Below are 17,587 nucleotides of genomic sequence, written 5' to 3' on the forward strand. Positions count from 1 at the left end.
ATGACTGTAAGAGAGTGGCTGGACTTGTCAGCTTTTGAACTTTCTCGAGCACAGTTTTGATACCCTCTGGTGTTTCTCTTTGTAGCGCTTCCACGTCGCAGTCGGACCATTCCACTCACACCAAATCTGCTTCTGCTTTGTCGTCTGACTCCATCTCCACCTCAGCAGACAACTTCTCTCCAGATTTAAGGGTATGTTTTGTTTAAAAAAAAAAATACAAAAATGTGACCTCCTTCAGAGAACATCTTGCTTCTGTGAGTTTGCTATGGTAAAATAATGTCAGTTTTCAGTGATGCCAAAATGTATTTAGCCAAGTTACTGAAAGGACCTGAAGTCAAACAGGTGAAATTGAAGTTTAATCTCTACCATATGATATGCTTCTTTATAAAGTTGTTTAATCTTGAAAAAGCGGACTCTGCAATCCTCACTTGGAGGTGAATTTTCAAAGTTGCTCCATTTTCTTTTAGGTGCTTTAAGTAAGTTAAATCCTCAACCTGTCAGTTGTATATACTTTTTCCTCCTTATGTATGTATGTATGTATGTATGTTATGTGTATGTATATATACATGAGGTGTTCAGTCTTGAGAGCTTCTGCCTGTTTGTAAACACTGAGTCCTTGGAAGTACCTTCTTTCAGAGCAAGATTGTAATCTCCGAGCTGATAAAAATATTATTCTGTCACTATGAATTGCTCTGACATAAAAAAGGTCCAAACAGGGCTCTTTGAAGTCTGCTATTGGATTAGTTAATTATAAATTCAGAGTTCTAATTCGGTGTCACAGGAGTTTTGAAAGCTCTTTGTATGTTTCTCTTATGAAGCCAAGGGGTTTTTTGATATATCTTAGCTCTAAAAAAAAGTCCCTGAGTATAAAACTGTTGGTAGTGGTACCTTGTATTAACAACTTCTGCATTTCTCAGCTGTGGTTGAGAATCTTTGTAAAATGTAAACACAGTAAAATTGCATAAAAATCTCTGAGTACAAAGCTAATTCCTTTGACAAGCATGGTGATTTTTCATCCCATGAGTGCTTTCTCAGTCATCCATAATTAATAACTGAGAGTCCACCTGTTCATGACAAGTATATGAATGTTTCTTACTAAAGGCAGCTTATTAGCCAATTTTAAGCTAACATTTGGAAATCAATCAGTAGTTTATGTGCATTCTATGATAGTTTGTACCTTTTGCCTATGGATACAAATAGTTATCTTCTGAACACGCCTGGGTGTGGAAATTTGTAATATGTCTGAAGTTGTCCCTCTGTGAAGTTAGGGTATTCAGTCACTCTAACATACAGGAAATATTATTTTTAGGCTGAGGCTAAGTGGCTTGTTGATATGAATAAAATTGCAAATTCTGCTACAGCTGAACTGTATAATGTTATATATATGATATTATAAAAAAAGATAAACTTACTTCTTACTTAACTTACTTTCTTTTTTTTTACTGAAGTTTGCATATGTGGAATTCTTTTTTCAGTTTTGATGTCCAAGTCGTCTTCTCACAGTTTTTGTGACACTTGAGGACTACCTTTAGAAGTAGAGGCCAAGCCAATATTTCCTTTTTACAACTGAAGTTGTCTTCCCTTCTGGTAGTTAAGATGGTTCAACATGTTTTCTTTGCCATCCCGATTGTGTCTTGTGACTCTTTCCTCCCTTTTGTCACCTTATCTGTGTGAACTGTAAGCTGTCTGGGCAGGGATTCCAGCTCTCCTCAGCTTTTCTGGTTTCCCATTCAACAGAGTGTCTGTACTCACTAGCAATGAAAAACAGTGTCCACAGAGGAATGTTCACTTAGCTGCATGAGAGATTTTTTTTGAGCAGAAGAAGCCTGTGTGTTCCTGGAGGCCATTAGGAGCCCATAATTTCATGCTGTGCCACAGTTCCTATAATATGCAGGAGAGATTTCTTCACAGCCTGCCTGCTTTTTTAATTTCCAAGCAATCTAAAGTTCTGCCTTGGTTGGAACAAATGCAGCTCCTCTTTCATTTTAGAGTAATGTTTCAGGAGAGATGGTAGAGCAGAGGACTGCTTATTTACAATAGTGTCACTGCAGGCTGAGTGTGAGCACCTGCTTCTGCTGGCTTCTTGCTCTTCACCTGCATCAACACTGTGTATGGATAATTTGGCACATGTCTTCTGTGCTTCACCTGAAGCTTACTCTTGCAGAGGTGCTGTGAGTGGCTGCAGTGCGCCTGTGTAGCTGTAAACCTGGGCCATTCCTTTACGCTCCAGTGGCTGCTTGTCAGTGGTAGGCAGACCTGGAGAAAATGCATTCCCATTGTATTAGAGTATATGCTCCTACTTGTATTAGAGTATAGGGAGAAAGAGACAGTTTCCACTGCTACAGATTGACTTAATTCTCCTCGAGGAACTCATGCATTCATCATTTCACTCCTCATTCCTGGGAGTGTCTTATGCTGGAGAGCAGTTCTTGGGGGTCAGATGATCTGTTCTGTACCTGTGTACAGCCTGTCATGCTGGTATTGCCAGTGCAACTGCAGACCCACCATCTGCCCTCTAATCATCACTGTCAGTGCTGGTGTGTTACTGTTTGCTCCCTGGGCTTCCTCTTGCAGCCTGGTGCCAGCTCCCAAAGGGAACAGTTGTTATGAGTGATGGCCAGCTAATGCTGGTTTCTTTCAGGTCTTAAGTTGAGGACAATGGAGATTCTTTCCCTTGTCATTCTTTGTCTGGGTTTCTTTGAATTGCCATCTCTGTGATTGTTCCACAAGTTTTGAAAGTCAGTTCTATGGGAGATCTTTTTAAGGTCCTGATTATTTTTGCTGTTTTCTTTGAACTTTCTGAGATGTGCCCTTGCCTTGGGTATTGCAGATGAGGCATTAACTGATACAGTGGCACGAGCATGTTCTCTCCTCTAGCTCTTTCCTTACATGCCTGAGTATCTTGTGCAGCTTTCATTGGCACAAGACAGCATGAATTCCCAAGTGTCACTTGGATTTGAGTACTCAGGTACTGAGATTTGAGCTAAGCATCTCACTACTGTGGAACAAAAAGAGGTCCCATTTTGTTCCTGAAAGAATGTAAGAGAACAAGCCCTAAAGAGGGAACTGATGCATTTTGTGGTAACTCTGTGGTATGGGTGGCAAATGCCTGGGCTATGCAATGTTCTCACAGGAAGGTGTTGCATCAGTTAGCTTTAAGAGGCTGAAAATAAACTTTTCAAGATTTTAATGTGGATATGCCAGTTGTGGGATTATTCTCTTGTTGTGTGTTTAAATTTTCCCTGCACAGAATTGCTATGTGGATTCATCACCACTCCTACCTCTATTTGGTCTCTGCCTCTGCGTGTGCATTGGCTCAAATTTAGGAATTAAATTTCTGTGACGATGGAAAAACACTTTGTGATAGCTACAATTAGCACTCTCTTTTTCTGTGGGGAATTTTTAGAAGAATAGTGGGCGTCCATTGGGAGGAGGGAACCAGGGGAAGGACCCACCTAATTTCTTGCAGTCTGTGCCTGCAGTTTTCTTTTGGAGTGCAATTAACACTCTGTGTGTGCACGCACATGTGTGTAATGAGGTAAATGAGACAGCCACTAGGGATGCCTACTGAATGCATGTGCAGTATTTTTCCTGAATCTTTCTCCAAAGTATTTAATAATGACCTTTATGAAGGTTTGTTGGTTTTTTTTTTTTTTTTTTTTTTTTTTTTTTTTTTTTTTTTTTATGTATATTGAGCATGTCGGTATCTGGAACTGAGATTAAATTGCCTTTCCAGTAGAAAGTTTACAGAATTTTCACTTCATAAACTAACTCTAAATAACTTTTGGCTGCTTCAGTTAGTTTCATAGGGAAAAAAAAAAACAAAAGAAAAAAACCCAGCAAACCAAAACCCCAACAGAAACGCAACAAAGCACTCTTAGGTTCTCCTTCCACCCCCTTCCTGATCTTAAATCCAAAACGATTTAGAATTGATTTAGGGTATATATATCTTGGAGGGATTTTTCAGCAAATACCCTGCCATATGTTTTAACATAAGTTATAGGTCAGGCAAGAACAGAATTGAAGTAGTTGGAAGTGAAAATGGATTTGGAAATCCATAGATACTTTGTAATTTGGGTTGAGATGTTAAAAACACCTTAAAGCCAACTTTACCAAAGGGATTGGAGTGTATAAATAGCAGTTACAGATCTGGGAAGTTGGTGGTTAATAAAATACAGTGAGTTTCTTGCTCCTAAGTCCTGTAGGCAGTATTTTCTCCTGTGCAAATGAGGAGACATGTCTGTGCATTTTATAGTACTTAAGTCTTCTTGCTGATGCTCTATCTTTTATCAGTAGGGATTTTCATTTTTAGGTAGCTGTTGCTTTATAGAATAATGCCTGAAGCTTACCATGTTCAAAGCTTTGAAATGGCACTTATAAAAGGTTGGATCCTGTTCAGTTCTAGTTGAGAAGCAGTGGATAAAGCCCTAGAGCCTGCTACCACTTCCCTTAAGAACAGTACCTTTGCCTGATCATTTAAGGCCTGTTGTGTTTGCTTTTGGATTGCATGCAGCAAAAGCTTAAGCCAAACTCATATGTTGTTTTGTTTATATTGCTTCTTGCACCTAGAAAGAAGGAAATTGCAGCAGATCTGTGTCACCTGCCTAGTTGTGCAGCCTTCAGAAAAAGTGGTTTAAATCTTTGTTGTTAGCATTGCTGTTGCGACCACTAAACTGTTCTGCCCTTCAAGGGCAACGAGATTCACAATTCCTGATACTCCTCTGACTCCAGACAACACAAGCATATGACCATTCATGACTGTTGGTTCCCTACATAATGATTTTCTTTAATATACAAGGAATTGGTGGATTTACAGTAAGTAGGTTAATGCATGAGGTGCAAGAATATTGTTGTAGCATTCCCAGGACTTGAAGGTTAGAAATGGGAAGAAACAGAGTGGCTTGTAACTTTAATTTGTTCTCGATTATGTGTATGGTTAAAGACTGTAGACAAGCCCATGTGGTTTATTTTGTAAGATACATAACTGGTGCATGACAAAAGGTGTATGAAGGAGTATTTCCTTCCAAGATAGTAAATGGATACTGTTGCTGTCTCCTTAGGTTTCCTGGATTAAATCTGTTTGGGCAAGTCTGCATTGAAGCTAGCCAACCACAATTCCTTTGCATTCAGTAGAAGGACATAGATCATTTATGATCTGATCTATCTCAGCTTTAAGGATATGTCCATGTTAGGTGAAAATGTAGTGGAGTTGAGCTAGAGAAGTCCTTGGTGCAGATGTTGGGAGCGTACTTTGAGGGGCAGCAAGTGATTTCTGTGGATCCCAGCTTTAACTGGACTCAAGTAAATGTGCAGTTTTATCTGCTTTGAGGACCTAATGTATTTCTCTTCTGACTGTGGAGAGAGTGCAGAGTAGTATCTCCAGATACAGACTTGTAAAATAGAGGTAAATCCTGTCCCTCAGATGATATTGGGCAGGATTGATTGAAATGCCAGTCACTGACTTTGCCACCTTTGCTTTACTCGAGCTTTAGTGCAAAGTAGCTTAGACTAGCTTTTTGTAGGACACGTATATTGTTAGTAGAAAAACATATTGAAGAAAGATGTGATTCCCCCCCTCCATGCTTTGCTGTAAATCACTAAAACTAGCCTCAGTGAGCTTTTCCATTACTATTTCCCTGCCAATGCAGGAAGTGTGTCAGGCTTTGGTTATGTGTAACACATGTTCAACAAGAGCTGGGTTTAGAGAGTGACATAACGTTTTAAACTCTGAGCACTCATTTAAGCAATGTTTTTCAGTTTTGATTTTAAGGGACTTTTCAGTCAGTGAGTGATGCTAGCTTGGAAGCACTAAATCATGACAAAATCTCTGCCTAAGCTCCTCCATGCTGTTTGAAGACCTTCGGCCCTGCCAGTCAGCTCCGTGATAATATATGGAGATAAATATTCCTGTTTCAGACTAGCCCTTGACTCTTTGCATGAGGCTGCCTGCAAGCAGCAGTTGTTCATAGCAAATGCAAAGATGTCTTCCATGCTGGGAGCTTTCCTTCCTGGTGCACTGGACTGTGACTGCTATTAAGTTACAGACTGTATTGCACAAGCCACCAGATGGTGAACATAATTGACCTGTGGTCACAAAACACTTGGCTAGATGTGAGCTGGTGATGCAGCAGTGAAACTGAATAAACTGTTCATCTTTTTACTGTCACTGTATGAAGACTTGACCGTGTATTTCTCTGCATCATTGCTTGGTTCTGTTCTCACATGGAGGTGCACTTCACGTTTTCATGTGTCTGTACGGGAGTGGAAGCTATGCAGGCAGAAGTGGCCTTCACCTGACCTGCCAGTTGTATTTCCATAGGTCCCTTTGTACACAGGGATAAAGTCCAAGGGCCAAATCCAAGAACAGGCAGTGCTTTCTGTTATCAAAGGTGTCAAACAGAGGGACTTTAAGAGCAGCGGAAGAGAAGTAAGGAAGTGTTACAGGGAAACATATTTTAACTATCTCGAAATTCTGATTTTGACCATATGAATTGCATTTGTGTGCCTGGGGAAAATGGGCTTCCTTTCTTTGGAGCATTAAGCTGTTGGTGAACAAAGGCACAAAGGACTGGCTCTGGAGAATGAATGATGCTCTTGTCCATAAGCATGGTCATATCAGGACAACCCTGTCAGTGACTGGAATTTAGCCCCTGTCACATTTTTCAAGAACTCCAGTTTATAGTAAGTGCTGCATATTTCATGAGAATTATAGTAATTTTCATTTTGAAATATCCCAAGAGATGGAAGATCTTGATTCCCTCCTTACACCTCTCCCCAGTAAGTCCTTTTTGCACCTCCCCCTTTTAAGGAAACAAACCCACAGAGTAGCCAACCTCTGGGTTGCAAAATATTGATTTCATGCAAATTAGGGAAAAAAGCCAGATGCAGTCAGTCTTCTGTCTCCTTTACATGGAAATAATACTCCCTTAAGTGCTCATCTAGTTAGAAAACAGCAAAGACAGCAAACATTGCTAATTTTTCCTATATAGAGGTACCTAAAGGCTTGAATGTGGAGTAACGCACAGAAATCTCTGGAAGCATTTATGATTGCCATCTATTAGGAATGGAAAGCTAAGGAGAATGAGCAAATGGCCTTCATATGTTCTCAAAAATATTTTCATCTATTCCTAATTGACTACCATATTTCTCCTAGCTACAAAGTGCAAGAATGCTCTTTTTGTTGAGTAAAACCAGGTAAGAGGTGGCTTCCCCCCCTGCCCCCTGTTAGTTATAGTTTTGTAAACTGAAGGACAGATCAGGCAGGAATGAACAAGCATGGTATTTAAAGGGAGTACATGGATTTGTGATTGCACGCAGTGCCTGCCAAGATTTGATTTTCTGTAGATGTTTTTGCACGGAATGAAACATCTTTGTTCTCTTCTGTATGATTGTTTGCTCATTATAAATATATAATTATATGTATCAAACTCAAAAGTGAAATTCTCAGTAATGGAGGTAGTATTCTGTGACTTATTTTAGTTGGTAGAATTTATAACCCTGGTTTTGGTCAGAGTGTTTTTCTGTCACTTAAGACTATTGATATGAAATTCACTGAACTAGTTTAATGGTTTCCTTGAAACTTTTAATCTTCTTTTTGCACGTAAGTTGTTTGTTAAACAAAATTCAGTAAAAATAAAGGATAGAGTCAAGCTAGTGTGCTGTCCAAAGTTTTTGAGCAGCCCATGCAGAACAGAGGCATTGTGGTTTCAGACGTATGTGGAACCCTTGGCAGTGAAGAAGGTTTTGTATTAAAAAATGTTGGACTTGTCTGAATAGATAATATCTGCAACCTTCTGTGCCAGGGAGCGTTGCTGAGTTGAGTCAATGACGACTTTCTGTCAGAGCCTAATGAGAGAATTGTCTTGAGGCACCAAGCCATACAAACTTGAAGAGACAAGCCAGCTGTGGTTGAACGAGTGGCCCTCAACAATGTGTTCCTTTGAGCTTCTAAGTTTTGCCTTGCAGTTGTGCAGCGAGGGCCCAGGAGATTCACCAGCCCAGGGAACCCAGAGAGGCTGTTCTTTGTCACTGGACATTTGGGTCTGAGTGGAGAAGAACATCATAGAAAAAACAAAGCAGAAAACCCCAGGGAAGCACTGCATGGTGGCTGCTTCCTCCTGCAGAAGAGTCTCTTTATAGTACTTTAGGGACTGTATTTCTTTTTTTTAAATACAATAACCTTCAGCTTCTTTTTAAAGATTTTCAAGACAGTGGTAAGTAAGCAAGTGATTTTTCAAGGACTTTTATGCTTTCTCAAAACATATATGGTAGGCAGAGATCACAGTTTGTGATTTGTTTTTTTTAGTTGTGTCGGGAAGGAGTAGTTAAAAGTAGTTGCAGTGTACTTTGTATGTTATTACTGTCTTTAGAGTAGTGTAATATGTGATCTGTTGTCAGAACATTTTTGATAACTTAAGAACTTCTTGCGTTTTGTTTTTTTTAATGAGCTAGGAGGCTGCCTTTGGCCAAGTGCTCTCTTAGGAGCTGAATGGGCTTGGTGTGGTCTTTCGATGGTATATTTGATTCTTTGTGTACTCTCCTGAAATGATCCATGTGTCCATGGTGTTTTGTCTTTTACCCTATGAACTTTTAATATCCCAAAGGAATAAGACATAAAGCATTTCCCTGCAATTAATATCTTGCAGCTCTGAATGTCTCTAACATAGTTTTTCAAGCCATCTGGTCATAATCCTCAGAAAAGTCCCTGTGCCTCAGTCAGGCAGAGATGTTTCTGTTCTTTCCCATAGTCTTTCTCCTGTGGTATTCTTGATGATTCAAAAATAATCAACAAAGTCCATTTACTTGCTTGATTTATGTTTTATTGCATTTCCAGTAGGATTCTTAGCACACAAATCTTCTCCAAGTACACTTGAAATAGCCATAAATGGAAGCTGAAATTCTCCTCAGTGTAGTGCAGTGTTTGCAGTCAAGTAAGCATGGCTTCTGTTCCATGGTCCTGATGGTTGAGCACTGAGAGGACAGAAGCACCTTAGCAGTGAAATGCTGGGAAAAATGTGCCCTTTTTTCCTGTTGTAAGAAATGTTTCATTTAGAGAAGAAACCTGTCCACCTGTGAAAAACTGTCCTACAGAAGCATACTCATCTTGTTTCTGCACAGATCTGTGTCAGCTCTGCATCCTCTGTCAATGTCAGCTGGACAGAATTAGACCACTGTGGGGATTTTTTTCTGGCATGAATGGAAAGAGCTTCTCTGTTTTGTTTCAGACATTTTTACACCATCACTGGAATAATGATAAATCTTGATGCACCTGCTGTAGTGTCACTGTCCTTCATTGATTGACTGGTGGGAACAGCCATGAAACAGGAAAGGGATGGAGTGGTACGGCAGTTCAGGGGAAGGAATAGGTGAACGTGGTTTGAAACCCCCCAAAAGGCATTTAAAGCAGAGAAGTATTAGTTATGTAAGTGTATATGTTTTGCTATTAATTTACAAATAAAGTAACTAAGTTAATCAAATATGTAAAAGTAATCCTATGGCTAAGTCTTTGCAGGAAGGCTGACTTCCCTTATGTGGTTCTTTGTGACAGCAGACAAGAGCCAGCTCTGACACAAAAGCTGTCTTTTATACCTCAGCTAAGACAACCTGTCTTACAGGCTTTGGAGTCATGCTGTTTTAAATTAAATCCATGCAGTATTTGTATCTGATTCGGGTTCATTCCCTGCTGCCTCTCAGCACACAGCACATTTGTACTTCTCTGAAAACATAGGATAGAACTGCTCAGTTGTTTGGGAATGTCCAGGAGATTGGGTTTTGCTGTGCTGACCACAAGGAAGGACCAGAACTGGGATTTGCCCTTCCAGATCTGCACTGACATTCCTTTACCCAGTTCTTAGCCTTCAGTGGGAGGAAGGGTACTTATCCTAAAGGTGCATCTCCTAGGTATCCTGCTTTCCACTGACTGCTACACAGTGCCTAGGGGGATCAGCACAGATCTCCAGTTTCAGGTGAAATCATATTTCTGCAGCTTACTGACTACACTGCCTGTAAAGTTGCAAAAATGGTGATTAAGGAGGGCATTTAATCATTTTCCATTTCTTGAGACAAAGACATTAAAAAAAAAAGGGAGCAAAGGAAAGTTTAGATATGTTAAGTACAACCAGAATATTCCCAGGTAGTCCTTTAAGTGTAAAGTATCAGAGAGATATTTTCCTATAGGAGATTAAACCTCTTACTTGGCTTTTGAGTTTCAATTCCATATTTGAAAAGATAGATTTTTTTAAACACTACTAATTCTCTCTGTGTGTTTCTGTACACGTACAACATGTGCATTCTTGTCCCTTCAGCATGTCTTTCAGCTGTTGCTGCTGACCAGTGCGTGCTCACAAGGTAGACAGAGACATGCCAAATCTGAGTTCAGGGGTTGCAGAAGCAAGGGGACTTGGTGTGTGTATAATATTTGTCTGTGCAGGCAGGTTGTACGTGTTTATGTTAAGTGACTGCCCTCCTGCTGTAGGAAACACAACAGGACTGTGTAGCTGGAACAAAGGCAGTTCCCAGCTTGGAGAGCTTGTCTTCTCAGTAGATGGAGCAGACATGGGGAGAGGTTTTGGGGAAAGGAGTAATGCAGGAGCAAGGTGTCCATGCTGTCGGATTGAACGTGTCAAACCAGTGCTGTGGCTTTATGCACAACAACTCTGTTCCAAATGTGCAAAGTGACTTGGAGTGTGTAGGAGGTTACCAAGGAGAGATTAACTCAGAGGAAAGGAAAAATATTACAAAAAAGGGTACATTTTAATATTGTCTAAGCCAAAAAAGATTCCTTTTGCTCATTTTTATTGTGATTCAGGATAGAATAATCTTTGCAGACTTATGAAAACTGTTACACAACAATTTGGTAACACAAGCCTCTCTCCCCTTATGTTGTGTAAAGGCAAACAATCTGACCTTTGTGGGTTTCAGGACTCAAACATTCAGGAGAAAGTTACAAAAGAATAACTGGTAGATGGCTAGAAGAGACCTCAGGTGCTCTCCTCATGCATCTTCATTATCAGGAGGCTTGTGCAGTGTCCAGGGATAAAATGACTCTCTCCCTGGTTGGTTCTAGCTGCCCCCTCTCTCCTGCCTGGGTTTTGCTTGCCTTCACTCCTGCAGTCACACTCTAAGCTAGTCCTGGCAAAATGATCCAGGTTATGGGAAAACTTCCATTATAAAAGTCATAAAGCAGACCCAGGGCATCTTGAGTGAGCTGGACACTGAAGCAGTGACAGGAGGAGGCAGTCCTGGCTTGGCCTCAGGCAGCCCAGGACGGGGATTGTCAGCCCGGCTGTGCAGCCTCGCTGGTAGGCAAGCGCCTCCCCAGGCAGTACAGCAGGAAAGCACATCGGCTGTTTCCTTCATGGTCAGAAAGCAAACTCAGAATTTAGGGTGTCATGTACCCTCTCAGATCTTTCTAGAGCAGTGTTCAGTGGTGCACAGAGCTCTGAGACCTGTGCATAGAGTGTGCTTGCCATTCCACTCTGTACCACCCCTGTTGGCAGCAGCTGCTCAGGATGAGCTGTGTGCACAAATTGCGCAGGAACATCGTCCAGGAGAGGGATTTTTGTAGCAGCATGCTGGCTGCTGTGTTAGGAGGCAGTGTGAACATGTGGCTGGAGACACTTGCCAGAACTGCAGTACTCTGAAGCACAGCAGTCTTACCTTTTTAGCAGGTCCTAAATATCTTTCCCTGACCCCATACAGGCAAGCAAAGGAGATCATGATTTTGTTGCTTAGATCTTGAGGTTGCCTCAACAGAACTGCAGTTTCCCTGCGTTGGGGGCAGTAGTTGGGAGGGCATGAGAGAGCTCTGCACCTTCAGCTAGGCATGACTGCTGGAGCTTACACAAGGTGGGATCCTGGAGTAGAGAAGTGGTTGTTGAATGTAGCAGTGTGGGTTTGTTCTGCCAAGTTGCTGCTTGAGCAGAGGACAAAGGTAGGTGGTGGCACAAAGTCCTCACACCCTCTGAGCTGAGCCAGGACATGTGTTTAGGTTCTAAGGTACTCCCATTCTCAGTCTCTTAGCTGTTTCATCTAGAGAGAGAGCTGCTGACAGGTGGGATGGGTACATAATGTTACTTGGTAAAAGAAGACAGAAATAAAGGCTGTTCTGGTGTGTAACAGGACTTCATTCCTCCAGAGATTCAGTTACCAAGCATAACATTTTTGTGGGGAGAAGATAATGAAGACCTGGTTCAGCTTAGAGGCAAGGCAGAGTATTCCACTGGTTTTTGGTCATTGTATATGTTTCTTACAGAAACCATCTTAGAGATGACTGTGACAGAAGGAGGCATGTGAAACTCTGTCATTGTGGTTGTATTCCTAAGTAATAATGATTTGCCCAGCTCTGGCGTGTTCTGCATTGCAGATACCGAAGAATTCTTTGGTTTTAGTCCCACTGAACAATTTCAAAGGCTGAGGCACACGGAGGTGGCACATTTCAGCTGCAGGCATATGTGGTACCTGCCTGAGTAGCATTTATGTAGCAGCAGCTGCTGTCCCCCCTGCAGCCAGGCTGCCACAGTCGTGTCCCTGGCTCCATTCCCTGCTTCCTTGCCTTATTGGTGCTCTTAATTTAATTTTGTAAGGTTTGCAGAGGGCTAAATTTGGGCCCAAGAGTGTTATTTTTAGAGTCTTGAAAATAGGCTAATGTACAAAAAAAGATTTTTCTCACAGTTTAATGAACCGTTTTTGGATTTTGAGGGGGAGAGGAGGATTGGCAGTAAGATGGAAGGGCTTTTCATGTCACCTCCTTAGTCATATAAGGCGCAAAGGGCCCATTTATGACACTGACGTCATCTCAGAGCTTCATGTGCTTCGTCCCATACCATTCTTTCTCCTTGATCTGTTTCCAAAACTCCTCTTCTCTTATCCACCCACTTTTCTTACCTGCTGGTGGTCCCTGTCCTTGGCTGGTGCTGCATATGTCTTCTCCTGTCTGCTGCTTGCATTTTCAGCCCCACACAGATTGTATTTCTCTGAATCAATTTTAAGGAGCCATTGATGGAAGTGTGTTTCAGGAAAATGCCTACCATTCATTTCTTGGTTTCTGCCAGGTTGGGTTTCAAGTGCCCAACTAGAGGCTCATTCAAAATCTGCTGCTGAGTAGACAGTGCAACGACTGGCACAGCAGAGAGAAGTGTTTGTCCTGGGCTTGCTGACCATGTCTGTCTCAGCCTCGTGAAAAGGATGGCAGTTTTCCAGGGGTTATATGCTTGTACCTTTGAAATCACCATGGAGTCAGTGCTTTGTTACCTGAGACAGGTACTGTGCTGAAGTCACTTGAGGGGTTGTGAAAATGAGTTTAGTCCTCAAGACTGTAGCAAAAAGCCCCCAAAATAGTAAGAGGGGAGGCAAGGAGGCCGACCTTGAGGTGCTATGCTTCCAGGAAGCCGGCCATCTGCTGCCCTGGGTTAAAGTGAGCACAGGTTTGGATTGCTAACCCTTTCCTCTGATCCTGGGGACATTTCAGAGAAGTGTGAGTGAGCAGATGGATTTTATTAGACCTAGAAGAGACACTTTTTAAATTGAAAACGCTTTCAACCTTGTCTTCAGAGAATGATGTTGACATGGAGGTCCTTGTCTTTCATACTGCTAGCCTATTCCCTCCTTCTCTCCCCCACTTGCAGGACAGGGTTTAAAACCCACCTGAGCAGCACCCACCTCTGCCACCTCAGCAGATGTTTGTCATACCGAGCGTTTTCTATGTGTCTTACTTCATATTTGTTTTGGCTTGAGATAGAACCCAGTTTCCCAAATGTTTACTGCTGGACGTGCTCCCGCTGACATCTGCAGGAGAGCAGTGAGTCCAGCTGTTGACCCAAGTGATCCTGGCAGCAGCTGCTGCGCGTGTGGGGTAGGGACCTTCTCAAAGAAGCTGTGATCATGTTCTGAATGCAGAGTGTATTTTCACTCATGTCCTTCCAAGATAAAAGGCCAAAAAGATGACCACCACTTATGGGCTAATTAGCCAGAAGCTTCCATCTCATTTATCATAATCCAGATGTTACCCTGCTAATTTCAGGGCTGTTACTCAAGCGCAAAATTGGACGCACAGGACATCACAGGCTTTTGTCAGGGAGGCCCTCAGTCAGGGCTTTGATGGGGTGTGTGATCTTTGGCCAACACAGCTGTGCTGAAAATAAGTCCTCAACATTGATTTCTGCTCATTATACCAGCAAAACCTTATTTTTACTGATGTTGCTGATGTGGGGGAAGAGAAACTTCCTTGCAAGTTGCTGCCAGTGTGAGTTCTGTCAGTGGTGACCTCTCCTTACTCATCCTGTGGACCCCAGCCCAACTGCTCTGACAGCCTCCCTGGTAAGACCTGATCTAAGTGGGTGCAGTTGGGAGGTTTCTGTTAGGAAGCCAGGACTGTACTTGCTTTTATTATTAATTTTTTTAAAGAGTCTTTTGAATGCATTTTTTAAAATGTACATCTTGTTCTCAAGAAGGCTTTGATCTTGTTAATCTTTTCATCTATGCATCAATCTGTTGTGTGAAAATGCTGGAATGTGCTCTTATTGTGGCAAGGGCTTTCTTTGGGTTTGTTTCCAATTTTTTTGCATAGTTTAGGGAATTTTTCTTCCCTGAGGCTCTCCCTCTGGCTTGATCCTACATGAAAGTTGACCACAGACGTGTCAGGTTCTAGAATGCCACTTTAGGCTATGTCTTTGAATTTTCTTTGCAGGGATTTCCTGATACCAATTTGAAAAGCAATTTTTTTCCCCTTTCCTTGCATTATGATAAAAAAAAAAAACAAACATTTTTGAATGAGCCTGCACATTCAGCTGTGAGCAGCAGCGAGCTCCCTCTGCCTGTCTTCAGCAGGTGGGACACACACCAACCCTGAACTCAAAATTTTGTGGTTGCTGTAGCATGAAGCAGAGTCTGTAGTAACTTACCTGCTCCCTGTCTGTTTTAAGAGGTTGAGCAAACTCTACTGCTGAGATTGTGGTCATTTGTCCAGTTCGAGACAGGGACAACATGATTAAATCCATCTACATTTGGCCACAGAGACTTAGCCTTAACCTTGATCACTTATATTTGCATTTCTCTCCTAGTTCTTATAGATTTAGACCCCAGGTTATGCTTTCCTAGTTACAGCCATGCTTTCCTCAAATGTCCATCTGCCCATGATAGCAGCTGTTCTTGTGAAAACCTTTGTGTAAATGCAGTCATAGGTCTGAGAAGTCATGCTCTGTGGTATAACACGAACCCAAAAGAAAGTGAAGAAGGGGTCATTTGGCAGCCAAAAATAAAGAAATCAAAACTGTACCTCCTATACATACCTGTCAAAATAGTACTTTTGTAACTGAGTCAAGTCAGGGCTTTTGCAGCTGTGGGACCCTCACTGAGCACAGTGGAGTGACCGACCAAAGTGTCCTTTTCAGTTTTCCTCAGTGTAAACTAGAAATTGCTCTGCTGTATATTGATGTCATTGTAGTAATCGGTGATCACTTCAGCTGGGAAAGGAACTGATTAATTTGGCTCTGTCCATAACTGTGCAGGAATTTGACTTGTGAAAGTGGCCTGGGCAAGAGGAGTTTGGAGCATGAAAGGACACCTTGGAAGTGTGCTGCCAAAGTACAGAGCGTGGTGTTGTCCTCTGAAGAGACCCTAGGCAGTACTTCAAGATCTTTGAATATTTGTTGTCCTTGATACTGTTGACCTGTAAGTGTAAACTTCTTGGTTTATGAAAACATAATGAATTTCTGTTTGTACTTGTATCTTTTGCCTAGGTGCTGAGAGAGGCAAATAAATTGGCTGAAATGGAAGAGCCACCTTTGCTGCCAGGGGAAACCATCAAAGACATGGGTACGTGAAGAGGAAATTCCCTATTGTTTGCTGACAAACAGTAGAGTATCCATAGAGCAAAATATCCTGGTGTTAACTGACCAACAACAGCACATTGCAGATGTTTTGGGAACCATGATGAGATTGTTTCATTAATTGAGCAATTGCACAGCACATGGGCCAAGGTAACTGTGTCTTCTTTTAGCAGTAGCAAGTACAAAGCAATTCAACGCTCTTGCCGTGAGTGATGGGGTGTGAGTTGTACAGCTCTGCATTTGCTGCCTCCTGAGAGGACATGGATCAACTGTTTCAGTTTGTCCTTGCCACAGGGTAACTTCCTAGGCTGACACAGCACAATTATGTGTCAAATCTCTGTCATGGGCTCTAGGAAAGGATACACTGCTTCTGCAGAGACTTTACTGTGATGGGGGATGGGTTTTTTCTTTTTTCATCCCGACGTTCTGATGTGCCTCAGATTTGCTGATGGCACTCCATTCTGAAGGCTTGAGTAAGCCTCTTGATTAATTTTCTGTGAAAGATTTTGCATTTGCTTTTTTAACATGTTGCCTTCCCCTTAAAATGGTAAGGAAGAGTGCAACTTCAGTCCTAAACATAAAAAATCAAAAAATGAAAACTGAAAATACTTCACAAAAAAATGCACCCATCAACACCAATATAAAAACAAGGAAGAAAACCTCCAAGCAACCTGCCTCCATAATTAATCTTTTTCTCAAGCGCTTTCCTCAGAGTCCAAAGGACTTTGAACTCGTACTCTCACCATACACTGCAGACTGATACCTAACTCTCTCCACAGATGCTATTAGCTCTAACAGTGAGGCAGTATTTTGAAGGGTTCCTAGGGAATGGTTTAATAGGTCAGAGTTACCAGTGCTTTATCTGTTGGCAAATGGTGTGATGGGCCACATAAATCTATAAGACTGGGTGGCTTTTGGAGTAGCCCAGACAGCAGCTGCCTGTTCCGGCAAGAAGCTAAAGGCAGCAAAAAGGAAATCTTTGTTATTCATCAGAAATAATTGTTTCCTGTTAAAAGTGTGAAGAAAGGCAAATGTAATTCTTGTATTTTACAGGGAAGGGAAGAAAAAATATTTTCAGCCAACCCAATAATCTAGGGTAAGATTGGCCTGTAAAAGACAGGAATTCCACAAGCAGGGGAATTAGTAAATGTGGTTTCCAGTTTCTTTCTCCCATATGTGTTCTCTTATACATACCAAAGGCTGAGCTCATTAGGCTTTCCCGTGGTGATAGCACCACTACAACCTCTCTATTATACCTGGCATTCGTTCTCACAAACAGTGAAGCACTTTAATGCCTTGGAGATCCCTGTTTATCAAGTAGAGACTGCTGAAATCATGCAGCAGTGGCAGGGTGAAGGTCAGACAAGCCATGTGTGTAGGTACATTTGTACATGCGCAGTGTAATTAAGTAAAATTGTTTCCTTAGGAAACCAGGCTAATAAAATGCAAATGTGAAAGGTGGTGTGGCTTACATGCTGGCAAAGCCAGTGTTTGAGATCGTGCCTGGGGTTCCTTACCTGGAAAACATTTTTCTAGCACCTTTCCTCTTTACCCAGAAATCCTATTCCTTTTCAGATGTAAATGCATGCTTTTCTTATTAGTGGATTTTGCTGGGTTTTTTTTTAAGCATTTCAAAATTGCATTTTGAATAATGGGAACTCCAGTGGAAAAACTAGGCAGGCTGCCCTCACCCTTGTTATGCTTCCTGAGTCTGCTTTCAAACCTCTGTCAAACTAGCCTTTGAAAAGAAGTGATTAATA

At 41.7% G+C, this 17,587-nt stretch overlaps 1 protein-coding gene across 1 annotated transcript in view; it reads left to right on the forward strand.

Moving 5' to 3' along the window:
• The window catches only part of MTMR2 (myotubularin related protein 2), a 62,834-nt gene that overhangs the window by 21,496 nt on the left and 23,751 nt on the right, over window positions 1–17,587 (forward strand). Inside the window, exons 2-3 of the mRNA XM_058043844.1 lie at window positions 86–191; window positions 15,738–15,813. Coding sequence (XP_057899827.1) covers window positions 15,768–15,813 — 46 coding nt within the window. The 5' untranslated portion in view covers window positions 86–191; window positions 15,738–15,767. The remainder of the gene's footprint in view (window positions 1–85; window positions 192–15,737; window positions 15,814–17,587) is intronic.

Source organism: Melospiza georgiana, chromosome 2, assembly GCF_028018845.1.
Source record: "Melospiza georgiana isolate bMelGeo1 chromosome 2, bMelGeo1.pri, whole genome shotgun sequence".
Lineage (NCBI taxonomy): Eukaryota > Metazoa > Chordata > Aves > Passeriformes > Passerellidae > Melospiza > Melospiza georgiana.